The following is a 26679-nucleotide window of genomic DNA, read 5'->3' as shown; positions in this document are numbered from 1 at the left end:
CTAACCCCCATTGGTCACTTTGTGGCTGACTCTTGCTTTGAAGCAAGACATTTTATGTTCCTTCTACCCTCTCTCCTGTCACTCTGGATGGTCTCATTCTGCCGATAAATCTCCAGTCCCTATTATACAAATCCTTCTCAGAGCTTGTCCTCAGTGATATCTAGTGGCAGTGAGTCCCACAAGACAATTCTTTGGTGTGTATGTATAGAAACTTTAGATTGGTTTTAAATCTGTCCCCTTTCAGCCTCACTGAATGCCCCCTTTTTCTTGTAATATAAGGGTGGGTGAATCTACGTTCCCCATGCACTTCACACTTGGCCAGATGAGAGGCCTCCAATATAGGGGGACATGGAGTGCACTTGTATAGCCATATAGGGGGGAAACTTTTGTTTAGTTCAGGGATTGGCAACCTTTGGCACGCGGCCAGTCCAGGGAAATCTGCTGGTGGGCTGGGCCGGTTTGTTTACCTGCAGTGTCCGCAGGTTTGGCCAATCGCGGGTTTAGTTCTTTAATGTTGTTTATTCATTCTTCCTGCATCTTATCCTGAATTATTCTTCATAAGATATTATTCTTGACAACCAGCCAATCAAGCACACTCTTTGCTTTCTATTTTCCTCGGAGAGAGACAGGTGCAATGACTAGAAGGCAAGTAGTAGCCACTAGTAGAAAGGTTTCTTGCCTGGTCAGGTCATGTGTCAGATTAATAATTTTCTAGACCCATATTGATTCCATCCACCTCAGACATAAACATCAGAATGGTGACATTTTGCAACAGGTATGAGCCTGCAGTGAAAACATTCCCAGCAGCAATAATTGAATTCTTGTATCTATAGAGATGCCCTTTCAGTTTCATTTTTGCTCTCTCATATCATAATGGAGTGTCTTCATTGTATACACAAATATACTTCATCAAGTTGATAGACTTTGCTCATGTGCTATCTGGGAAGCTTGTTTATCTTTACACACACTGAATGGTCAAAGTTTCCTTCTCCAGACTTCCTGCCCAAACTGTCCGAATCAGCTGCCCCTCAGAAGCAGCGTACCAGTCTCCAGCACCATGAACACCCAGGCTGGAATGCAAGACAGCCTTGAGACTTACTTCGAAAGGAGTGTGGAAATTGAGATAACCAACGAATCACGGGATGTGACCCTCCATTCCCCCAGGTAAACACCCCCTGTGGCACCTGCCTCAGAGCACCCACGGGCTCTCTGAATACTATTTATCCTGCTTCTTCCAGATACTGAGTCCCCAAGTTCAGCATTGTCCCCAAAATATTCTTACCCCACTCCCTGTTCCCCCTATGCTCTCTAATTCATTAAAATCTCCATGGTTTTGAAATTTTGATGCAGAAATGAATGCAACAGGAGAAAGATTTTCAATGCAGGAAAGGTGGGAAATCAAAAGCTAAGGAGCCAGATTCAGTTTTCATTTACAAAGATGTAAATCTGGTGTCACTACAATGCACTCTCTGGGCAGACTCTGGGGGAACAGATCAGAATCTGGCCCTGACCCCGTTGCAGACTGTGGGTGACTCTAGATTTACCCCAGGGTAACTGAGATCAGAGTTCAACCCTGACCCCGTTGCAGGTGGTGGGTGACTCCAGATTTAACATATGGAAATTGAGATGAGAATCTGACCCTGACCACATTGCAGCCAGTGGTTGACTCCAGATTTACCCCAGGGAAGCTGAGCTCAGAAGCTGAAATTCCCTGGCAGCATTATTATCCAGCCAATTCTTACCCACAGCAAAGGGACTCAGAACAAGCAGTATCAGCTCATGAGCAGGGCAAAGGGCTAATAATAGTCCATGTGATTCTTTATTCACAAGGAGCAATTCAACACACTCCACTCTGTCTATATCTTTATGAAGCTGTAAACTCCATTTTACCAATGCATCCTTTTGCCTTCTCTATGGTCCCTTTCCCTCCATGTTGGGCTGAGATTCAAAGGCTGGTGGCAAATGATTAACACAACAGAGTTTATAAAGAGAGTCTCTGAAACCTGACCTGTGAGGAAAAGTTAAAAAAAAGTGGGCATGTTTAGTGCTGAGAAAAGAAGACTACGGGGGACCTGATAACTGTCTGCAAATATGTTAAGGGCTGTTATAAAGAGGATGGTGATCAATTGTTCTCCATGTCTGTTTGAGGTAGGGCAAGAAGCAATCAGCTTAATGTGCAGCAAAGGAGGTTTGGGCTAGATATTAGGAAAATTTTCTAACGATAAGGGTAGTTAAGTTCTGGAATAGGCTTTCAATGGAAGTTGTGGAATCCCAGTCATTGGAGGTTTTTTAGAACAGTTTGCACAAACCCCCATTAGGTATGGTCTAGCGCAAGGGACTGGACTTGATGACTTCCCAAGATCCCTTCCAGCCCCACATTTCTATGATTATATAAGAAGTGGAGCAGGTCATCACCTGACAAAGAGGGCAGAATTTATAAAAAGGGCATGGACAGCCAAAGGGGAAGAAGACAATCTAGGGAAGATGGCTCCATGAGGGTGAAGCAACCCAGAAGGTAGACATTTGGTGGGCAGGGTCCTAAAGCTGAGTGGCTAGGGTATTTGACAACAGCCCGTGGGGGTTTGAGACTTGCTTGATCTCCCCCTAAAAAGCCCCCCACCAATTCACCCAGCTGTGAAATAGGTACCTGATCCATTGGGTTAGGGTGATCAAAGATGGTCAGATGTGATACTGGCTGCATCACTCCTTTGTGTTCCACTGGCTATGAAACTCATGTGCCGTAACTACATCAGCCTGATCAGCTAATGCCTCAGGGGCACTTTGACCCTGTCTGCCTCTCTGAGCCCAGATGGCATCAAGGGAAGGGTGATCTAGCCAGGGGCATTGTGGTCAGGAAGTTTATTGTGTTCTCTATGATCTGCACTCCCATGTGCTTTCCCTTTTAAGTATAAAAGAGCAATGGTAGAATCCTGTGTAAAGTGTCTGCAGGTACGTCTACACTGCAAGCAGCGAGTCTCAGAGTCCAGGTCACCAGACTTGGGCTCATGGGGCTTGCGCTATGGCTCTAAAAATAGATGTGTAGGCAGCACTTTGAACTTGTGGCTGGGGCTGGAGGTCTGAGACCCACCCTCCTACCAGGGCTTCAGAGCCTGAGCTCCAGACCAAGACAGAATGTTTACAAGGATATTTTTAGCACCATACCATGAGCCCTGCAAGCCCAAGTCTGTGACCCGTGCTGTGCCTTTGGTGTTTGTCTGCAGCTAGACACACCCTCAGTGTGTTCTCTGCTTTACAATTACTGCCTGCCTCCTGAGAGAATTAGACTGTCACCAGAAGGCTCTCACTTCTAAGTGGAGTTCTGGGAGATGGTGTGCTAAGCAACAGGGGCGTCTGAAGGGTCGGCACTGAGACCTAGGACTAGACACGTGGACAGTTCTCAGGAGGGAGTGCTAGATAGAGGGACTACACCCCAGGTGTGTGCCTAGGGACCCCAAGACTAGACCAGTGTCTGGACTCCTTTCAGGCTCCATAGGCTTAAAACACCCAATATCCAGGGGCCAGGATTCCCCTCTCAGCTGTCTAGTGAGTGGCTGAGTGTGGGCACTCAGCTTGGATCTGTGACACCAGTAACACCGGGTTTAAGCAGGCACATCTCCATTAGAGTCAACAGATTTTCATTTGGTTGCCTCAGTCCTAAAATATTTGCAAATCCAGTGCACAAACCTCTTCTAACCCCTCCCTGTTTGTTTCCCACCACCTCCATGCTGTCCCCAAGTAGCTAGCACTGCACCGTGGAAGTCAGACTATGCGCATCTCAATCCCTCTCTTCCCACAGGAGTTACTGCTTCAGCGGCCACAGCCTCCTACCTCCTTCCCCCCGAATCCCGCCAGGATCCAAGGAGAGCTGTCTGTTCACAAAGGGACAGTACAGCTTTCGTGGGAGCGTGGGGCTGCTGGTGTACAACTCAGATGCCTTCACCCTTGCCATCATGTTCTCCAACCCCTTTGACTACAACCTCTACTGTGTTGAGTTTGGCCTCGAGATCTGCCCAGGCAAAGAGCACCTTGGTGACATGGAGGAAGTCTATGCAAGGATGTACAATTATATGCCTGCCAACAGCTGCACAACATTCAAGAAAGCCAAGCTGGGCCAATGCCAGGAAGCGCTTGTGGTCACTGCAGGGAATATCCGTGTCATGGCCACCATGTCCAATGCTGCCAAAGCAGTCATTAAAGTGCTTGTGGAGGAAAAAGGGAACCCACCTCCCTACTCAAAGAACCCAATTTACTACAAGACACACTCCTAGATTAAGGGCTGCTGCTACCACTGACATCCAGCCTAAGACATGAAATGACTCCTCATGGGCCTGATCTACAGGAAGAAATAACCCACTACTGTGTAGACACCAGCTAGTGCAGGAACCTGCCTAGAGACAGAACTGGCCCCCAATTATCATAGTGCTTGGAAAGAGCATAGACACTGCAAGAGGTGTCTAAGGCCAGAAGGGACCATTGTGATCAGTTAGTCATATATCCTGTATAATACAGTTCAGAAAACTCCCCTCAGATAATTCCTCTTGAACTAGAGCATCTCTAATAAAATAAATAATGTCTCAAAGACAATCTTGTGACCCTGGCTTTGAATTGGCTCCATGTTGTTCACATTGTGTTAGCCGCAGGTGAGAAAGTGAATTCATAACAGGCATAAATAATGTCTGATTCTTTCCTCATCTATTGCCCTTTTAGAATGGTGTAAACTGATTGCAGGCAGTAGGTGACTCTGAATTGCCCCCTGGGAACTGAGATCAGAATCTGGCCCTGACCCCATTTCAGGCAGTGGGTGACTCCAGATTTACCCCGAGGGAACTGAGATCTGAATATGGCCCAGTACGGAATCAATAACATTTTCATTCTAGGTTCCATTTATTTCAGACTAAGGAAAAAATAACAAAGAATAAATATAAAATCCCATGTGAGAACTGGATCAAAGTGACTCTATGTAACATGCTCCCTCTTGAGCTACCCACTCCATGGGCTGGAGATGTCTCCCAGCAGTGCTCTGCAGCAGCCAGATGCCTAAAGAAGCAGGACACAGAAAAGAGATTGACAATGTCTTCTTCCAGTTACACAGCAAGATGCATTACAGAAATTCATTAGAATGTAAAAACCTGCAAGCAATGAAGGGAGCTCGCCAGTTACAAGAAGAAACAAGCTCCTGTGGCTTTGTAGAGTAGCATGGCTAGAGTTCCAGAGAGATGTGCCTTGAAAGCAGAATATAGAGTAGGGGTGGGCAAACTTTTTGGCCCGAGGGTCACATTGGGGTTGCAAAACTGTATGGAGGGCTGGGTAGGAAAGGCTATGCCTCCCCAAACAGCCTGGCCCCTGCCCCCATCCAACCCCTCCCACTTCCCACCCCCTGACTGCCCCCCTCACAACCCCCCACCCATCCAACCCCCCTGCTCCTTGTCCCCTGACCACCCCCTCCCGGAACCCCCTCCCCTATCCAACTCCCCCTGCTCCATGTCCCCTGACTGCCCCGACCCCTATCCACACCCCCACCCCCTGACGGGCCCCCTGGGACTCCCACACCTATCCAACTGCCCCCTGCTCCCCATCCCCTGACTGCCCCCCAGAACCTCCGGCCCTGGCCCCCTTACCATGCCACTCAGAACAGCATGTCTGGCAGCTGTGCTGCCCGGCTGGAGCCAGACACGCTGCCGCGCTGCCCTGCAGGAGCGCACAGCCCCGTCACTCAGAGTGCTGCCCGCGCAGTGGCATGGTTGCGGGGGAGGAGGGACAGCAGGGGAGGGGTCGGGGGCTAGCTTCCCCAGCGGGGAGCTCAAGGGCCGGGCAGGATGGTCCTGCGGGCTGGATGTGGCCCGCGGGCCGTAGTTTGCCCACCTCTGGTATAGAATATTATGGAGGAGCAGTAGCAACTTCCATCGTTTTATTTAAGGTCCTGTTTTCAAAATGCTATAAAATCTCTAAGCATATTCTTATTGTTTTGAAAACTGCTGTGTTAGTTTAGGGTCCAGATGAGAGTTTGAGGTACAAATGTGGTGTTATTTGGGCAAAGGGTTTCTGAGACACAGCCCCTCAAAACAGCATTATTTTAAAATTTGCTGGTTCTTATCATTTCCACCTCCTCAGAGCTAGGGAAAATACTACAGGCTGTATCCCCATAAAGCTCATATCACTGTATAGCCCCTAAGCTGAGATCCAATTAAAAACCTAATTATTCAAAAGTTATTAGACCTTCGTTCTGGTTCCGTAAGGTAGCCCACACATTGATCCAAGCCATAAATACTAGCACACATGCAGATCGAGCAAAATTTCTGTATCAATGCAAAATTTCAAAGTGCTCTATAATTGACAAGAAGAGTCAGACTGGCTTGAAAGTTAGCATGCCAAAGCAGCAGCTGGAGTAGATCTTGTGGTGCTAATTTGAGGTCCTTTCGTCTACAGGTTCCCAAGAAACTTCTCCCCCCAAATGACCTTTTAATTTCCAAAGTGTTCAAAAATCAACATGCATAGGGCAATTGTCTTGACAATAGGTATGCCACAGCAAGGCCTGGAGTGGGGTTTGTGGTTCAAATTTGGGGACACTTGGTTGACGGTTTTTTGAGATACAGCCCCTTCCCACATGAGCTGCTTTTAAATTTTTCAGATTCCCATAATTTTTTTTTATACAGAGTGTCTCTGAGCCTCATTTAGTGATGAGGCTGATTTAGTTGGGGATTGGTCCTGCTTTGAGCAGGGGGTTGGACTAGATGATCTCCTGAGGTCCCTTCCAACCCTGATATACTATGATTCTCATGAAACTGCTATCATCACTGGACAGTTCTGAGCTCTGCTATTCAAAGGGGCCAAGGTCTAGTTCAGAAACCCAATCCTTCAAGAGTTATTGCACTACAAATACTTTATCACCTCGGCTTTCAGACTGTTCACACCGCTGCGAGCTGTGGTTTCTTCAGAGACTCCTTGGTGAGTGATTGACTGAAGTACCACAATCAGGAGCTCAGGGCAACCATCATGGGCCCTTGAGCCCAAAGCACATGACTGTGAATCCTCTTCACAGGAGATTTGCATACCGTGAACTTTATTGCTCCCAGCCTGCCTGTTTCTTGGTCCCTGCCCCAGATAATTTGCCCTCCATCCCTGTTCTTGGTTCATTTTAAATGAGTCACTTTTTATTGCAGTTACTCTGCTCTGCCCCATTTGGTTTATACACTAAGAGATAAAGGCCTCTACGGGACTGGCCCTCCCTTGGTGTGATGGTGCAGGAATGGTCACACAGTATGTGGCACTGTGCAGTGTTAGGAGATCATGCAACAAAAGACCTTGCTATAACATTTAGGCCAGAGAAGATGGACTTCTGGCTACTGTGGGCTCTCTAGCTCTGAATTCACCAAGGGGGGTTGTAAATTCTCAGCCTCAGTTCTGCGCTGACACCTGTTTTATTCTAATATATACCCCAGACTTTGCCCTAAGTAAAGGAGAACAGATAACAAGCGTGCCCTGCCCTATACAGCTGCTGGAGAATGGCCCGAGGCACCAGCCTGCAGCTTGTGTCTGCCTCTTGTTTTACTTCCATTGTAAACTCTTTTGGGGGCAGGGACTAGTTCTTTGTTCTATGTTTGTACAGCACCTAGCACAGCGGGGCCCTGGCCTCTGGTTGCTTCAGAAACAGAAATAAATAAATAACCCCTTAGACAATCTTTGCATGCGGTAAAACCACTCCTATGTGCAAGGACTGCACGGCCACAGCCCCTGTCTGGGGGCACACAGCCCCACACCCTTTTCTGCAGGAATGCCAGGGCAGCAGCCACAACCTCCTGGTCCTGAATCACAAAGACAGCATGTGCCTAGAGACAGTAGGCACTTGCAACTCCAGAAAGGGCCGCGTGAGGAGAGATTTCACCCTTTCTGGGTGGGTTTTTCCTCCTTATTATGTTGTACCTGAGCCTATGTGAGTATTACTGTTTTGCACAAATATGGTGTGTGCCTCAGTTTCCCTGTGTATTGCACCAATGCCTAAGTGATGGGAATAAGGGTGTGTGACTTTTGCTGAGATCCTCAGGGGCAGGTGAGATGGCTCCAGCTGCCTGCACTTATGCGATGGCCAATACCCTTTGTAACCTGAGACCCAGGAGGGGAATGTGACCAGATGACACTTTGCCCAGGAAGCGAGACAAAGACCAGGAGGAGGGGCAACTGGCATGTCGGAGGTCGGGTCGGGAAGCTGGGCAGTTTGCTGTTGGGGACTCGGAGAGGGAGGAGTCCAGGATGTCCAGCCTGGGGTCCGCTCAGGATGGACTTTGCTGAAAGTCACTGATTTCTGTGTTAATAAGCTCTGTTCTATGCTGTGTACCCGTCGACTAATAAGCCTTCTGTTTTACACACTGGCTAAGAGTAATGGCTGACTGTGGAGTTGGGGTACAGGGCTCTCTGGCTTCCTCTGGGGTCCCGTACAGGTGGACCCGCCAAGGGGAAGTGTACAGTGTGAACAGGGATGCTGAATGCTCTGAGGTCAGACCAGGAAGGCCATAGCCGAAGAGGCTCCTTGCCCTGGACAGGCGTTCCCTGAGGGGAGTCACGCTACCCAGAGTCCTGTCTGGCTTCATATAGAGCAGTTCCAGAGCATCAGACCTGTGACTCCATCACACCAGGAAAGCTGGGCTGTCATGAGGGGGAATGCACACTGCACCCTTACAAAAGAAAATGCAATACCCTGTTTCCCCGAAAATAAGACAGTGTCTTATATTAATTTTTGCTCCCAAAGATGCGCTAGGTCTTATTTTCAGGGGATGTCTTATTTTTCAGAAATGAAAAATGCCTTATTATCGGTGGATGCCTTATTATCGGGGAGGTCTTATTATCGGGGGGATGCCTTATATTACAACGAGAGGCAAAACTGTAAGTAGGCCTTATTTTCGGAGGATGTCTTATTTTCGGGGAAACAGGGTACCTGCCATGGCCTATGCTTAGCTAGTGCCATTTAGCCTGTCCTGTGCTGTGCAGCCCCAGCGTAGAATCTATCTAATCTGTCGGTCATCATGCAATTATATCAGTAGAGAGGGGTGCAGCTACTCCGGTATGGAAGGGGAATCATCTATACAGCTAAAAGGCACCTTTATACAGGTATAACTGCAGCTACTCTAGGGCTTGTACGTGTTTAAGTATTTCAGTAAGAAATAGACCTGGATGGAAAATCTTCAGCAGAATCATTTTCCGTCTGCTGAAGTAGAAACGCTTGGTGAAGTTGTGTAATTTTTGTCAAAATTTCCTTTCTGAGAAAAAAACATAGGAAAAAAAGTCCCAACAATGTCAAAACATCCAATATAGACCTTTCTGGAATGAAACATTTCAATGTTTTGTTTTGAAATGCCTTTTTGTTTTAATTTTTTAAATTCAGCATAATGATCATCATCATTCCTAGCTCTTAACATCCTTAGATCTCACAGCACCTTATAAAGGAAGTCAGTATTATATTACAGAACATAATATAAAAATTAAAAAAGGCAAAATCAAAACATTTTGGTATATCCAAAACAATTTTTTTCCATGCAGATTTGTGAAATGTATGGGTTTCGTTCTTAATTTGAATGAAGACAAAAGTCAAAATGCTTTGGGAAATAGAATTTCCATCCTCCACATAGCTCTAAAGAGAAATCACTGCTGTCTGGCATAGCTACGCCAGTACAACCTGCATATTGGGAACAGCATGTAGGGAACAGCCCCAAGAACAAAGTTACTTCTATTCTGCTGACTTCTCCCACATTTCGCTGTTAGCAATGAAGGAAAGACCCAGTCAGGCGCTGTAACATGAGTTGCTGTCTTTCTTCAGTGGAGAACAACTTTAGTTTGTGTGAATTAAAATGACTTGAGTCTACATGTGAAATTCTTTAAGTGTACTAACTGTCTGGTTAATACATAGTCTATAATCCCCTTTGAAATTGGATTAAAATAATTGCTGATTGAGTTAGTATGGACTAATGTTTATGTGGGTGCATCTCTACTTCTCAGTAGTTTGGCAGTCCTCTAACTGCTATCCCACATTGCTTTGCATGATGTCAGGACTAGTCTGTCTATTCACCTGTGTCACCTCCACTGCTCTGGGATCATCTTGACTGGATGTCACCTTCCTTTACCTCTTACTTTATACATTGCTATGGCAGCACTATTCCACGCCTCACGCAGCCACCTGGAGTGTGCAGAGGTCAGGGGTCTCCTAGCTCTCTGGAGAGAACCGAAGGCACAGCAACACTTGCCAAGAATCAACACAATAAAGAGGTTCATGAAGCCATCTGTAAGGAGGTGGGAGAGAAGGGTCACAGTCGGGATGCTATGCAGCACCAAAACAAAAGCAAGAAGTTCAAAAGTGCTTATAAGGAAGATGAGGACAAAAACAGGACCTCTGGCAGTGCTCCTGATGACTGTCTAGTATTCTGAGCTATAGTCCACAAAAATTATCAGCATCGGCACCCAGGCAAATCTCAAAAGGATGTAGCCTCTTTGTAGAACTACACAAAAATAAGGAGGTTAGTTAAACAGTAATTAAAAGGTACAGCACCAAAAGTAAAATCCCTGCAAGCTGCATGGAAATTTTTTAAAGGCCATAATAGAAGCTCAACTTAAATGTATACCCCAAATTAAAAAACATAGTAAGAGAACCAAAAAAAGAGCCACGGTGGCTGAACAACAAAGCAAAAGAAGCAGTGAGAGGAAAAATACATCCTTTAAAAAGTGGAAGTTAAATCCTAATGAGGAAAATAGAAAGGGGCACAAACTCTGGCAAATGAAGTGTAAAAATATAATTAGGAAGGCCAAAAAAGAATTTGAAGAACAGCTAGCAGACTCAAAAAGTAATAGCAATTTTTTTTAAGTACATCAGAAGCAGGAAGCCTGCTAAACAGCCAGTGGTGTCACTGGATGATCGAGATGATAAAGGAGCACTCAAGAATGATAAGGACACTGCAGAGAAACTAAATGAATTCTTTGCATCAGTCTTCATGGTTGAGGATGTGAGGGAGATTCCCAAACCCGTGACTTTCTTTTTAGGTGACAAATCTGAGGAACTGTCCCAGATCGAGGTGTCATTAGAGGAGGTTTTGGAACAAATTGATAAACTAAACAGTAATAAGTCACCAGGACCAGATGGTATTCACCCAAGAGTTCTGAAGGAACTCAAATGTGAAATTGCAGGACTACTAACATATCATTAAAATCAACTTCTGTACCAAATGACTGGAGGATAGCTAATGTGACGCCAATTTATAAAAACGGCTCCAGAGGAGACCCCCGGCAAATACAGGCTGGTAAGCCTGACTTCAGTACCTGACTTCAGGCAAACTGGTTGAAACTATAGTAAAGAACAAAATTGTCAGACACAAAGATCATAGAATCATAGAATCATAGAATATCAGGGTTGGAAGGGACCTCAGGAGGTCATCTAGTCCAACCCCCTGCTCAAAGCAGGACCAATTCCCAACTAAATCATCCCAGGCAGGGCTTTGTCAAGCCGGGCCTTAAAAACCTCCAAGGAAGGAGACTCCACCACCTCCCTAGGTAACGCATTCCAGTGCTTCACCACCCTCCTAGTGAAATAGTGTTTCCTAATATCCAACCTAGACCTCCCCCACTGCAACTTGAGACCATTGCTCCTTGTTCTGTCATCTGCCACCACTGAGAACAGCCGAGCTCCATCCTCTTTGGAACCCCCCTTCAGGTAGTTGAAAGCAGCTATCAAATCCCCCCTCATTCTTCTCTTCTGGAGACTAAACAATCCCAGGTCCCTCAGCCTCTCCTCATAAGTCATGTGCTCCAGACCCCTAATCATTTTTGTTGCTCTCCGCTGGACTCTTTCCAATTTTTCCACATCCTTCTTGTAGTGTGGGGCCCAAAACTGGACACAGTACTCCAGATAAGGCCTCACCAATGTCGAATAAAGGGAAACGATCGCGTCCCTCGATCTGCTGGCAATGCCCCTACTTACACAGCCCAAAATGCCGTTAGCCTTCTTGGCAACAAGAGCACACTGTTGACTCATATCCAGCTTCTCGTCCACTGTGACCCCTAGGTCCTTTTCTGCAGAACTGCTACCTAGCCATTTGGTCCCTAGTCTGTAGCAGTGCATGGGATTCTTCCGTCCTAAGTGCAGGACTCTGCACTTGTCCTTGTTGAACCTCATCAGGTTTTTTTTGGCCCAATCCTCTAATTTGTCTAGGTCCCTCTGTATCTGATCCCTACCCTCTAGTGTATCTACCACGCTTCCCAGTTTAGTGTCATGTGAAAACTTGCTGAGAGTGCAGTCCACACCATCCTCTGGATCATTAATAAAAATATTAAACAAAACCGGCCCCAGGACCGACCCTTGGAGCACTCCGCTAGAAACTGGCTGCCAACTAGACATGGAGCCATTGATCACTACCCGTTGAGCCCGACGATCTAGCCAGCTTTCTATCCGCCTTACAGTCCATTCATCCAGCCCATACTTCTTTAACTTGGCGGCAAGAATACTGTGGGAGACTGTATCAAAAGCTTTGCTAAAGCCACATCCACTGCTTTCCCCTCATCCACAGAGCCAGTTATCTCATCATAGAAGGCAATTAGGTTAGTCAGGCACGACTTCCCCTTGGAGAATCCATGCTGGCTGTTCCTGCTCACTTTCCTCTCCTCTAAGTGTTTCATAATTGATTCCCTGAGGACCTGCTCCATGATTTTTCCAGGGACTGAGGTGAGGCTGACTGGCCTGTAGTTTCCCGGATCCTCCTTCTTCCCTTTTTTAAAGATGGGCACTACATTAGCCTTTTTCCAGTTATCCGGGATCTCCCCCGATCGCCATGAGTTTTCAAAAATAATGGCTAATGGCTCTGCAATCTCATCCGCCAACTCCTTTAGCACCCTCGGATGCATCGCATCCGGCCCCATGGACTTGTGCACGTCCAGTTTTTCTAAATAGTTCTGAACCACTTCTTTCTCCACAGAGGGCTGCTCACCTTCTCCCCATACTTTGCTGCCCAGTGCCGCAGTCTGGGAGCTGACCTTGTTCGTGAAGACAGAGGCAAAAAAATCATTGAGTACATTAGCTTTTTCCACATCCTCGGTCACTAGGTTGCCTCCCTCATTCAGTAAGGGGCCCACACTTTCCTGGACTTTCTTCTTGTTGCTAACATACCTGAAGAAACCCTTCTTGTTACTCTTAACATCTCTTGCTAGCTGCAACTCCAAGTGTGATTTGGCCTTCCTGATTTCACTCTTGCATGCCTGAGCAATATTTTTATACTCCTGCCTGGTCATTTGTCCAATCTTCCACTTCTTGTAAGCTTCTTTTTTGCATTTAAGATCAGCAAGGATTTCACTCTTAAGCCAAGCTGGTTGCTTGCCATATTTACTGTTCTTTCTACACATCGGGATGTTTTTTTCCTGCAACCTCAATAAGGATTCTTTAAAAGACAGCCAGCTCTCCTGGACACCTTTCCCCCTCATGTTATTCTCCCAGGGGATCCTGCCCATCAGTTCCCTGAGGGAGTCAAAGTCTGCTTTTCTGAACTCCAGGGTCCATATTCTGCTGCTCTCCTTTCTTCCTTGTTTCAGGATCCTGAACTCAACCATCTCATGGTCACTGTCTCCCAGGTTCCCATCCACTTTTGCTTCCCATACTAATTCTTCCCGGTTTGTGAGCAGCAGGTCTAGAAGAGCTCTGCCCCTAGTTGGTTCCTCCAGCAGTTGCACCAGGAAATTGTCCCCTACACTTTCCAAAAACTTCCTGCATTGTCTGTGCACCGCTGTATTGCTCTCCCAGCAACTATCAGGGTGATTAAAGTCTCCCATGAGAACCAGGGCCTGCGAGCTAGTAACTTCTGCAAGTGTTCTTAGATTTAGCACCACAAGGATCAATCTCTAGCTAAGTCCTTAATATGGTTTAGTCGATGTGCATCATAGCCAATCTTATCACTCCACTGAAACTTCTGGCGATCACCTGATTTCCGTCTGTGTAGCAGCATTCCTTGGTAAACACGTTTCATAATTCATTGGTCTTCCATCCTAATATTACATCCATACTAAGAGAGACACCAAAACTGAAACAGTGCTGAGGGAGGCAGTTGGCAGGTTCATCTCTGAATAACTTCATGGCTGATCTTTGCCTGCTGCTTAACCTGGAGCAGCTGGCGAAAACGATGAGAAACAAACATGTTAATCCATAACCATTAGTGCCCAAAACCTCAAGTGTGAAATACCCCCTGCCTAGACAAGGCCTGAGTGTGTTTGTGTGTGTGTGTGTCTGGTGTATGTGTTATCTCTGTAGGCACGTGAAAGCCAAGCTAGCATTGTAAATACAAACCAGATGTTCTATAGTGGTTTCCCATTAGAGACAGTGGAACATTTTCATCCCCTCACTTCACGTTTCTTCCCACATCTGACAGTCCATTTCTCTGCAGCGGTTTTGTTCTATTTGGAGCTAGGTTTGAAATGGAAACTGGAATTAAGTCCAGCAGCACATGCTGGACCAGGGTTTCACTTATATCTGTGCCATGCTTTTCATTTCACTGGGGCTTTGTGGGAGGAACTGAGAGCAGAAGTAGACCCATCACATTTATTGCAATGCATGGGGAAGAAACGAGCATTTCTGAGATGCCTCCCTTCCCCTTCTGCAGGTGAATTGGACCCCAGTGGTAAAGAGGGGGGATAGACAATTCAGACATGGGGGTGAACTGCCAGAACAGGGAGCCAGTGCTGGGTGCTCTGCAGGGGGAACATGTCTGGGGTGAATCACACCTTAGACGTGCAGACTTCATTGCTGGAGATACTGACAGTGGGCAAAGGCAGGGCAGTTAGTGCATCTGCTCTTCCAAACTCAGTCACCCCTGCTACCCTGGTCTCTTTATTTTCACCTGGGTCATAGAATCATAGAATTGTAGGACTGGAAGGGACCTCGAGAGGTCATCTAGTCCAGTCCCCTGCACTCAAGGCAGGACAAAGTATTATCTAGACCAGGGGTTCTCAACCTTTTTCTTGCTAAGGCCGCCCTCAACATGCTATAAAAATGCCAGGGCCTGGCAGGGGTGGGGGAACATGGGGCTACAGGCCGGGGGGCGACCCTTGGGCATAGGCATAGTTGTACTTATATTTTGGGAGGGCAAGGGCTGGCGGAGCTTGAGCCAGCCCCACACAGCAGGATCCAGGGAGGGAGCACCACCTCCACCCCCTGACTCACTCAGGAGGCCACCCAGCCTGTCTGAGCTGTGTGGGGACACAACCAAAAAATCAACAAGGAGTCTGGTGGCACCTTAAAGACTAACAGATTTATTTGGGCCTGGACCAAATAAACTGGACCTCTACATAGAGTGCTTCCGCAGATGTTCACAGGCTGAAATTGTGACTTGCTCCATAACCTCAGCTGCACAGAATGCAATGCCATCCACAGCCTCAGCAACAACTCTGACATTATAAATCTGTTAGTCTTTAAGGTGCCACCAGAGTCCTTGTTTTTGTGGATACAGACTAACATGACTACCCCTGATACTTGAAACCAAAAAATATAACTCAAAGTGCGGACTCAGTTCAAAAAGTTTGAAAACCTCTCAGCGTGCAGGGAGGGGGTAGCTAGAGGCTGTGTGAAGTGGGGGGAGTAGCTCAGGGTGCAGGAAGGGAGTAGCTAGGAGCTGTGTGCTGGCAGGGGGTAGCTCAGAGTGCAGGTAGGTGGTAGCTAGGGGCTGTGTGTGGGCAGGGGGGTAACTCAGGGTACAGGCAGGGGGTATCTAGGAGCTGTGTATGGGTGGGGAGAGGGCTTTCATTGTGGCTCCTGGCTCCAGCCCCGCATTGCTCCTGGCTTGGGGGTGGGGGGATGTTTGCTGGGTTCAGCCCCACATCGCTCCCAGCTTGGAGGCGGGGGCACAGGCTTTAAGTCCTGTGCCGCTCCCAGTGCAGGGGTGCCAGCTTCAGCCATGGGGCTCCGTGGTCCCCCTGAAAGGTCTCGAGGACCCCCATGGGGCCGTGGTCCCCGGTTGAGAACCACTAATCTAGACCATCCCTGACAGGTGTTTGTCCAACCTGCCCTTAAAAATCTCCAATGATGGAGATTCCACAACCTCCCTAGGCAATTTATTCCGGTGCTTAACCACCATGACAGTTAAGCCCATTTTCTTCTTGTCCTATCCTCAGAGGTTAAGGAGAACAATTTACCTTCCTCCTCTTTGTAACAACCTTTTATGTACTTGAAAACTGTTATCATGTCCCCTCTCAGTCTTCTCTTCTCCAGACTAAAAAACCCCATTTTTTTCAATCTTCCCTCATAGGTCATGTTTTCTAGACCTGAATCATTTTTGTTACTCTTCTCTGGACTTTCTCAAATTTCTCCATCTCATCTTTCCTGAAATGTGGCGCCCAGAACTGGACACAATACTCCAGTTGAGGCCTAATCAGCAAGGAGTAGAGTGGAAGAATTACTCCTTGTGTCTTGCTTATGTAACCCTTCTGCGAGGTGGGGCCAGCAGCAACAAGGGCTGGGTTCAGTATCTAGGGATTCCTTTTCAACAGTACAACACAAAACTGGCTCGAGCCCCAACCCAGTGACTTGGGACAATTACACACCACCCCTGGGTTCCTCTAAGAAGCAATACTTCCCCTCTGCAAGCACAGAGTGTAGCAAAATCTTTTAATAAAAGGAGGGAATTAACTCAACATTAATTTGGGAAAACACGACAACTAGAGTTCATAAATACAAACCATGAGCAAAAGACCCATCCCTAAATAAGTTGGGCAGTGTCCTTTTTGCCACAGGATCTTATGTCCAGCAACCCAAAAGTCCCTTTAACGTGCCCGTCATTTCTCTGTACCCCACTCACAGTTGCTGTCCTTGGCCAGTGCAGTCCCAGAGTTCAGAGGTTCATCCTCAGAGTTCACGTCCCACCCTGTGTGGAAGGCGGCGGGGGGTAGGGGGAAGGAGGCTGCACTCGCTCAGACACTCGCTCATTGCCCCAACGGCTGATTGCCACGCCTCTGCGGGGCTCTGCTCTGGCCCTCTCCATGAGCTTCTCTGCTGGCCACTTGCCACGTCTCTCCACCAGCTGCTCTACTGGCTGTGCCCCTCCACCAGCCACCCTGCTGGCTGCTTGCTGCGCCTCTCCACCAGCCGCCTAGATGGCCACTTGCCATGCCTGTCCGCCAGTCACCCTGTTGGCCACGCCTCTCCACCAGCTGCCCTGCTGGCTCCACCTCTCCACCAGATGCCTGCTCGCCAAGATGTCTTAATATAAGAACATAAGAATGGCCCTATTGGGTCAGACCAAAGGTCCATTTAGTCCAGTATCCTGTCTTCCGACAGTGGCAGTGTCAGGTGCCCCAGAGGCAATCAAGTGATCCACCCCCTGTCGCTCATTCCCAGCTTCTGGCAAACAGAGGCTAGGGACACCATTCCTGCCCATGAATTTATCTAGTTATTTTTTGAACCCTGTTATGGTCTTGGCTTTCACAACATCTTCTGGCAAGGAGTTCCACACTTTGACTATGCGTTGTGTGAAGAAATACTTCCTTTTATTTGTTTTAAAGCTGCTGCCTATTAATTTCATTTGGTGACCCCTAGTTCTTGTGCTATGAGAAGTAGTAAACAACACTTCCTTATCTACTTTCTCTACACCAGTAACGATTTTATAGACCTCAATCATATCTCCCCTTAGCTGTCTCTTTTCCAAGCTGAAGAGTCCCAGTCTTATTAATCTCTCCTCATATGGAAGCTGTTCCATACCCCTAAACATTTTTGTTGCCCTTTTCTGAACCTTGTCCAATTCCAGTATATCTTTTTTGAGATGGGGTGACCACATCTGCACACAGTATTCAAGATGTGGGTGTACCATGGATTTATATAGCGGCAACATGATATTTTCTTCCTATTATTTATCCCTTTCTTAATTATTCCTAGCATTCTGTTTGCTTTTTTGACTGCTGCTGCACATTGAGTGGATGTTTTCAGAGAAGTATCTACAATGACTCCAAGATCTCTTTCTTGATTAGTAACAGCTAATTTAGACCCCATCATTTTATATGGCCTGGTCTACACTATGAGTTTAATTTGAATTTAGCAGCATTAAATCGAATTAACCCTGCACTCGTCCACACAACGAAGCCATTTATTTCAAAATAAAGGAAATAAATGTACTTCTTGATTTCTGTACTCCTCCCCGACGAGGGGAGTAGCGCCAAAATTGATATTGCCATTTCGAATTAGGGTTAGTGTGGCTGCAATTCGGCGGTATTGGCCTCCGGGAGCTATCCCACAGTGCACCATTGTGACCTCTCTGGACAGCAATCTGAACTCGGATGCACTGGCCAGGTAGTCAGGAAAAGTCCCACGAACTTTTGAATTTCATTTCCTGTTTGCCCAGTGTGGAGAGCACAGGTGACCACAGACAGCTCATCAGCACAGGTAAGCATGCAGTCCGAGAATCGAAAAAGAGCACCAGCATGGACCGTACAGGAGGTACTGGATCTGATCGCTATATGGGGCAAGGATTCAGTGCTAGCAGAACTATGTTCCAAAAGACGAAATGCCAAAACTTTTGAAAAAAATCTCCAAGGGCATGATGGAGAGAGGCCACAATAGGGACTCATATCAGTGCTGCGTGAAAGTTAAGGAGCTCAGACAAGCCTATCAAAAAACAAAGGAGGCAAACGGTCGCTCCGGGTCAGAGCCGCAGACATGCCACTTCTACGCTGAGTTGCATGCAATTCTGGGGAGGAGGGGCCCCACCACTACCCCACCTCTGACCCTGGATTCTGAGGTGGGGGTAATCTCAGCTAGGCCTAAGGATTCTGCGGACGGGGAAGATGAGGAGGAGGAGGACGACGACGAGCTTGCAGAGAGCACACAGCACTCCATTCTTCCCAACAGCCAGGATCTTTTCCCGAGCCTGAGTGAAGTACCCTCCCAACCCCCAGACAATGAGGCCATGGAAGGGACCTTCGGTGAGTGTACCTTTGTAAATATAAAACATGGTTTAAAAGCAAGCGTTTTTTAATGATTAATTTGCCCTGAAGACTTGGGATGCATTCGCAGCCAGTACAGCTACTGGAAAAGTCTGTTAACATGTCTGGGGATGGAGCGAAAATCCTCCAGGGACATCTCCATGAAGCTCTCCTGGAGGTACTCCAAAAGCCTTTCCAAAAGATTTCTGGGCAGTGCAGCCTTATTCCGTCCTCCATGGTAGGACACTTGGCCACGCCATGCTAGTAGCAAGTAACCTGGTATGCATGACAAAGCCTGGGAGCGTATGGTCCCGGTGTTTGCTGGCATTCAAGCAACATCCGTTCTTTATCTCGCTGTGTTATCCTCAGGAGAGTGATATCGCTACTGGTAACCTGGTTGAAATATGGGAATTTAATTAAGGGGACATTCATAGATGGCCGTTCCTACTGGATTGTTTGCCTCTGGCTGAAAAGAAATCCTTCCCTGCAGTTAGCCATGCGGGGGGAGGCGGGAGGGGAGGAGGGGAAATTGGCTCGGAGCTTTTCGTGTTTGGCTAGCAGGGATCGTCTCTGATACCAGCCATGCGGTGGGGGGGGGGGGGAAAGGGGATCCCCCCAAAGAGTGGGGGGGGGGGGGGGGTTAGTTTGGTTTCTGCTGCTGCATGTTAACAGGAAAACCGCAGCACTCAACGGGCTTTGCTTGGTATGTGGGAAAGAAGCCGAAAGACAATGGCTTACCATGGCCGCATGCAAGCCAAATTCTGTTGCCCAGACCTGCGTCTGTGCTCTCTCACACCAAAGCCGCAGGCACTCAATATTAAGATGCAAAATGTGCTATGTAATGTGAATAGTGTTGTTCACCGTGAAAGAGTATAAGCATTGTTCTGTAAAAAGTATCTTTTAAAATACTTCTCTACCTTTTCCCTCTCTCTCCTGCAGCTGCAAATTTTTCAAGCCTCCCTCCTCCGTCCCGAAGGCTATCTCAGATAAGGCGTCGAAAAAAAAGGATGAGAGACGAAATGTTCTCTGAAATCATGGAATCCACCCACAATGAAAGAGCTCATCTGAATGAGTGGAAGGACACAGTATCAAAGTACAGGAAAGATGCCAGTGAACATGAGGCCATGAGGGACGCTCGAGATGAGAGGAGGGACGCCCGAGATGAGAGGTGGCAGGCTGCAATGCTGGGGCTGCTGCATAATCAAACAGACATGCTCTGGCATCTGGTGGAGCTTCAGGAACGACAGCAGGATAACAGAGTGCCACTGCAGCTGCTGTATAACCTCCCTCCACCCTCACCATGTTCCATAGCCTCCTCACCCAGACGTGTAAGAACGTGGGGAGGGGGGAAGGCTCCGTGCGTCCTCCTACTCCATCCCAGTGGACAGCCCAACCTAAAGGCTGTCATTATATTGAACTTTTTTAGTGGCCTTTTCCTTCCCTCCTATCCTCCTCCCAAACCACACCTGGGCTACCTTGTCAGTTCTCTCCCTATGTTTATAATCAATTAATAAAGAATACATGATTTTTAAACAATAGTGACTTTATTTCCTTTGAAAGCAAGCTGTGCGCGAGGGGGGGGGAGGTTGGTTTGCTTACAGGGAATGAGGTAATCAAGGGGGCGGGTTTTCAACAAACAGAACTTTCACACTGTAGCCTGGCCAGTCATGAAACTGTTTTTCAAAGCTTCTCTGATGTGCAGCGCTTCCTGGTGTGCTCTTCTAATCACCCTGGTGTCTGGCTGCCCGTAATCAACGGCCAGATGATTTGCCTCAGCCTCCCACCCCGCCATGAAGGTCTCCCCCTTACTCTCACAGAGATTGTGAGCACAAAGCAAGCAGCAATAACAATGGGAATATTGGTTTGGCTGAGGTCTGAGCGAGTCAGTAACGTGCACCAGCGACCTTTTAAATGTCCAAATGCACATTCTACCACCATTCTGCACTTGCTCAGCCTGTAGTTGAACAGCTCCTGACTACTGTCCAGGCTGCCTGTGTATGGCTTCATGAGCCGTGGCATTAAGGGGTAGGCTGGGTCCCCAAGGATAACTATAGGTATTTCAACATCCCCAACGGTTATTTTCTGGTCTGGGAAGTAAATCCCTTGCTGCAGCCATTTAAACAGAGGAGTGTTCCTGAAGACGCGAGCGTCATGGACCCTTCCTGGCCATCCCACGTTGATGTTGGTGAAACGTCCCTTGTGATGCACCAGTGCTTGCAGCACCATTGAAAAGTACCCCTTGCGGTTTATGTACTGGCTACCCTGGTGCTCTGGTGCCAAGATAGGGATATGGGTTCCATCTATCGCCCCACCACAGTTAGGGAATCCCATTGCTGCAAAGCCATCCACTATGACCTGCACATTTCCCAGAGTCACTATCTTTGGTAGCAGCAGCTCAGTGATTGCTTTGGCTACTTGCATCACAGCATCCCCCACAGTAGATTTGCCCACTCCAAATTGATTCCTGACTGACCGGTAGCTGTCTGGTGTTGCAAGCTTTCACAGGGCTATCGCCACTCACTTCTCAATTGTGAGGGCTGCTCTCATCTTGGTATTCTGGCGCTTCAGGGCAGGGGAAAGCAAGTCACAAAGTTCCATGAAAGTGCCCTTATGCGTGCAAAAGTTTCACAGCCACTGGGAATCGTCCCACACCTGCAACACTATATGGTCTCACCAGTCTGTGCTTGTTTCCCGGGCCCAGAATTGGCGTTCCACGGCTATAACCTGCCCCATTAACAGTATGATCTCCAAAGTGCTGGGGCCCGTGATTTGATAGAATTCCATGTCCATGTCCTCATCACTCTCGTCGCTGCACTGCCATAGCCTGCTCCTCCTCGCCTGGTTTTGCAGGTTCTGGTTCAGCATAAACTGCACAATAACGCGTGAGGTGTTTACAATGTTCATGACTGCTGTCTTAAGCTGAGCGAGCTCCATGCTTGCTGTGGTATGGTGTCTGCACTGTTCACCCAGGAAAAAAGGTGCGAAACGGTTGTCTGCCATTGCTTTCCTGGCGGGAGGGGGAGGATGTACCCAGAACCACCCGCGACAATGTTTTTGGACCCATCAGGCATTGGGATCTCAATCCAGAATTCCAATGGGCAGAGGAGACTGCAGGAACTAAGGGATAGCTATGGGATAGCTACCCATAGTGCAATGCTCCGAAAGTCAACGCTAGCCTCGGTACTTGGACGCACACTGCCAAATTACTGTGCTTAGTGTGGCCGCACACACTCAACTTTATACAATCGGTTTCAAAAAATCGAATTCTGTAAATTCGGATTAATCCCGTAGTGTAGACATACCCTACGTATAGTTGGGATTATGCTTTTCAATGAGCATTACTTTGCATTTATCAACATTAAAATTCATCTGGCATTTTGTTGCCCAGTAACCCAGTTTTGAGAGAGCCGTTTGTAGCTCTTCACAGTCTGCCTGGGTCTTAACTATCTTTGGTAATTTTGTATCATCTGTGAATTTTGCCACCTCACTGTTTACCCCTTTTTCCAGATCATTTTTGAATATGTTGAATAGGACTGGTCCCAGAACAGACCCCTGGGGGACATCACTATTTACCTCTCTCCATTCTGAAAACTGACCATTTATTCCTACCCTTTGTTTCCTACCTTTTAACTTGTTACCAATCCATGAGAGCACCTTCCCTCTTATCCTGTGGCAGCTTACTTTGCATAAGAGCCTTTGGTGAAGGACCTTGTCAAAGGCTTTTTGAAAATCTAAATACACTAGATCCACTGGATCCCCTTGGTACACATGCTTGTTGATCCCCTCAAAGGCTTATAGTAGATTGGTGAGGCATGATTTCCCTTTACAAAAATCATGTGGTCTCTTTCTCAAAAAATTATGTTCATCGATATGTCTGACAATATTGTTCTTTATTATAGTTTCAACCAGTTTGCCAGGTACTGAAGTCAGGCTTACAGGCCTGTAATTGCCGGGATCACCTCTGGAGCCCTTTAAAAAATGGGCATCACATTAGCTATTCTCCAATCATCTGGTACAGAAGCTGATTTAAATGATAGGTTACAGACTACAGTCAGTAGTTCTGCAATTTCACATTTGAGTTCCTTCAGAAGTCTTGGGTGAATACCATCGGGTCCTGGTGACTTATTGCTGTTTAATTTAGCAATTTGTTCCAAAACCTCCTCTAATGATACCTCATTCTGGGACAGTTCCTCAGATTTGTCACCTAAAAAGAATGGCTCAGGTTTGGGAATCTCCCTCAGATCCTCAGCCATGAAGGCCGATGCAAAGAATTAATTTTGTTTCTCCGCAATGGCCTTATCCTCCTTGAGTGCTCCTTTAGCACCTTGATAGTCCAGTGCCCCCACTGGTTGTTTAGCAAGCTTCCTGTTTCTGATGTACTTAAAAAAAATTTGCTATTACTTTTTGAGTCTTTGGCTAACTGTTCCTCAAATTCTTTTTTGGCCTTCCTAATTGTATTTTTACATTTCATTTCCCACTGTTTATGCTCCTTTCTATTTTCCCCACTAGAATTTAACTTCCAGTTTTTAAAGGATGCCTTTTTGCCTCTTACTGCTTCTTTTACTTTGTTGTTTAGCCACGGTGACTCTTTTTTGGTTTTGTTACTATGTTTTTTTAATTTGGGGTATACATTTAAGTTGAGCCTTTATTATGGTGTTTTAAAAAAGTTTCCACACAGCTTGTGGAGATTTCACTTTTGGCACTGTACCCTTTAATTTCTGTTTAACTAACCTCCTCATTTTTGCATAGTTCCCCTTTCTGAAATTAAATGCTACAGTGTTGGGCCACTGTGGTGTTTTTCCTGCCACAGGGATATTAAATGTAATTATATTGTGGTCACTATTACCAAGCGGTCCAACTATATTCACCTCTTAGACCAGATCCTGTGCTCCACTTAGGACTAAATCAAGAATTGCCTCTCCTCTGGTGGGTTCCAGACCAGCTGCTCCAAGAAGCAGTCATTTAAGGTGTCAAGAAACTATCTCTGCATCCCATCCTGAGGTGACATGTACTCAGTCAATATGGGGACAATTGAAATCCCCCATTATTATTATTATTGAGTTTTTAATTTTAATAGCCTCTCTAATCTCCCTGAGCATTTCACAGTCACTATCACCATCCTGGTCAGGTGGTCGGTAATATATCCCTACCACTATAATCTTGTTATTAGAGCATGGAATTTCCATCCATATAGATGTTATGGTACAGTTTAATTCATTTACATTTTTTGCTTCATTTGATTTTATGCTTTCTTTCACATATAATGCCACTCCCCCACCAGCACGACCTGTTCTGTCCTTTTGATATATTTTGTACCCTATTACTGTATCTCATTGATTATCCTCATTCCACCAAGTTTCTTATTATATCAATATCCTCATTTAAGACAATTCACTCTAGTTCACCCATTTTATTATTTAGACTTCTAGCATTGGTATATAAGCACTTTAAAAAAATTAGCTGTCTGCCATTACATGATGTAATTAAATGGGACTCTTTTAATTGGCTGTTTCTGATCAGACCCTGCCTGTATTTTATCTTCAGCCCCCCACCTCCTTAACACAGCTCTCAGGGATTTCACCTGTTATTGGGGAAGCCTCACTGCTGGTATACACTGGGCAGTCTATTGCAATAGAGACTCTGTCCCAAAGTAGGTATAATACTTAGGTATCAGTAATTTCAGCTCTGCAGTAGGAAACAAGGCTCCCCATTAAGTCTAAATTAGCTCTTTGATTATACCATGGAGAGAGAAGGGGTCAAATAGTATCTAGGACCCTTAAATTAGGCCCACACCACAAAATACAAATACCTCACACCACCATCCCTTAAGTCATTGGGTTTTGGAACCCATGTCCCCTGCCTAGCAAGTGCTGTTCAGTTGAGGGTGAGTCCCTCCATTGGGATATGCCAGGTACAGTTCTGCTGCCCTTGGTTCACACAACAAAGATAACAACCCTTTATTACTCCTGCCCCAATAACAAGGAGACTGGGGATCCAACAGCAGCCACAAGTGATCATTTGGGCAAGCAGTCCCATCATGCTGAGCACCTAGGCAGGGTGGGTGTGTCCATGCAAACAAGATCAGCTTCTGAAGTCTTTTTCCACAGCTCAACACTAGATGTCAGGGGAGAGCTTATTCAGAATCTGCTTATATCCTCTCCCCAGCCAAGAATTTGTCGTCCAGAGAAATCACTCTCCCTATTATACCAAATTCATTAGTTCCCCCCAAAGGGCCTCAGGAAACCCACTATGGCTTCCACAAGCTGAACTAAGTGTATTGGCCATCCCAGGTGCATCATAAGTTAACTGACTTACTGGCCTTATAACCCTGTCCCTCCTATTGAGAGTGGGCATTGCAGAGGTGGGGGGGACATCTTCTTGGGCAAGGGATGATGAGGGTTCCTTTAAGGATCCCTCAGCTATGGGCATAGGACTCTGCATCTGTGATTCTAACAGTGGGATGTCCAAGGCATCTGGGACACCTTCTACCTGTATATCTCCACTGTCCAATAACCTAGATGTGTCATCACAGGGTGGTCTCTTTGGTGGCACAGGTGTGCCAGCAATGGGCCTAAATACTTCCGCCATGGGGTTTAGGGCTGAAGAAGTGGCGCTCTCCCTTGGTTCAGCTGATGGAGACTGAAATCTTGTCTCCATTCTAGTATACACCATGGTAGTGTCTTTCTCCTCAGACTCACTCTCAGATGTGCGGAGCAGAGGTAGGTTAGCCGCAGGGGGCCCACTGTCCATGTTGGATGGAGGAGGCTTTCGCAGTACTGTGTGAGCTGCCAGTGGCTGTGGACCTTTTACAGGTTCCAAGCGAGATAGCAGTAGAAGATGGTGCATGGAAGCTAATAGCCACTGGGAGCCAGTCCCCACCAGCTCCTGCCTCCGCTGTGGAGTTTTTAAATAAAATGTTGGCCTTCTTGGGAAAAGAGGGAGAGACTGTTAGGGGGCTTATTTTTTTACCCTCTTACTTTCCTGGTCCTTTTTGCATGAACAGAGAGCAACAATGTCCAAAGGCGCAAACAATTTGATGTTTATTGGGGTGAACTTTCAGCAAGCAGGATTTCAGTTTTCTTCCTTAGTGTCCCCCTTTCCAGCTCTGACACCACAGAGCCTTGCCTATGTCCCTGTCCCTGTTCCCACTCCCTGTTCCCATTCCCCCCCATAACAAAACATGATCCCAATTTCCCCACCCCCATTCCCTTTTCCCATTTACCCCTTACTTCCTGATTGACTGCAGTCTATATAGTAAAACTTGAGTTCTGCTTAGCTATACCTTAACCAATTATTTTACTGAAATTTAACTAACCAATCCTAACATACTATAACATGGTTATTTAACCAATTATATTTTACCACCTTAATTGGTTTACACCTAACAAAATTAATGATACAGCATGTGAAAGTTACTAGTGACCCCCCCTTAACAGAGCAGCCTTTATGTCAACCAGTGGCTATTAAGGGGAAGCAGACACTTCAAGTACACAGTAGCCTGAACTTTTCAACTGTTTTCCTTCAAGGCCTTAAGGTAGTTGGAGCTGGTCCCAAGCCGGTTTTCACTGACCCAATAGCAAAAGCACGGGTCTGACCACCACCAATCAAGTGTTAACACTGCAAGGATCTTTGTCTAAATGTGTATAAAGGATCTGTAAAATGTGTGTAAGACAGAGTTTTTGTACCAAGGTGCAAAGCTCTCCTTTCTTCTGCAGAATAAAGCAACTCCTCCTTATCCCTGTCTGGCTGTTATTG

General features: G+C 46.7%; 1 protein-coding gene across 1 annotated transcript; it reads left to right on the top strand.

Moving 5' to 3' along the window:
- The first annotated feature begins 979 nt into the window (after positions 1-979).
- On the top strand, positions 980-5302 carry LOC117870350 (DELTA-actitoxin-Ate1a-like). The gene is made up of 2 exons (XM_034757481.1): positions 980-1164; positions 3797-5302. The coding sequence occupies exons 1-2, from the start codon at positions 1058-1060 to the stop codon at positions 4266-4268; spliced, it is 579 nt and encodes a 192-aa protein (XP_034613372.1). The 5' UTR covers positions 980-1057; the 3' UTR covers positions 4269-5302.
- The last annotated feature ends 21377 nt before the right edge of the window (positions 5303-26679 follow it).

The sequence above is a fragment of the Trachemys scripta genome, unplaced genomic scaffold (assembly GCF_013100865.1).
Source record: "Trachemys scripta elegans isolate TJP31775 unplaced genomic scaffold, CAS_Tse_1.0 scaffold_26, whole genome shotgun sequence".
NCBI lineage: Eukaryota > Metazoa > Chordata > Testudines > Emydidae > Trachemys > Trachemys scripta.
The sequence above is the reverse complement of the archived record's forward strand: the minus strand, read 5'-3'. Positions and strand labels throughout refer to the sequence as shown.

Bases quoted from the DNA above. Each gene is read 5' to 3' on its own strand.
- LOC117870350 (XM_034757481.1), top strand. From the start codon at position 1,058: ATGAACACCCAGGCTGGAATGCAAGACAGCCTTGAGACTTACTTCGAA. The intron at 1,165-3,796 runs GTAAACACCCCC...CTCTTCCCACAG, and splicing joins GTGACCCTCCATTCCCCCAG to GAGTTACTGCTTCAGCGGCC.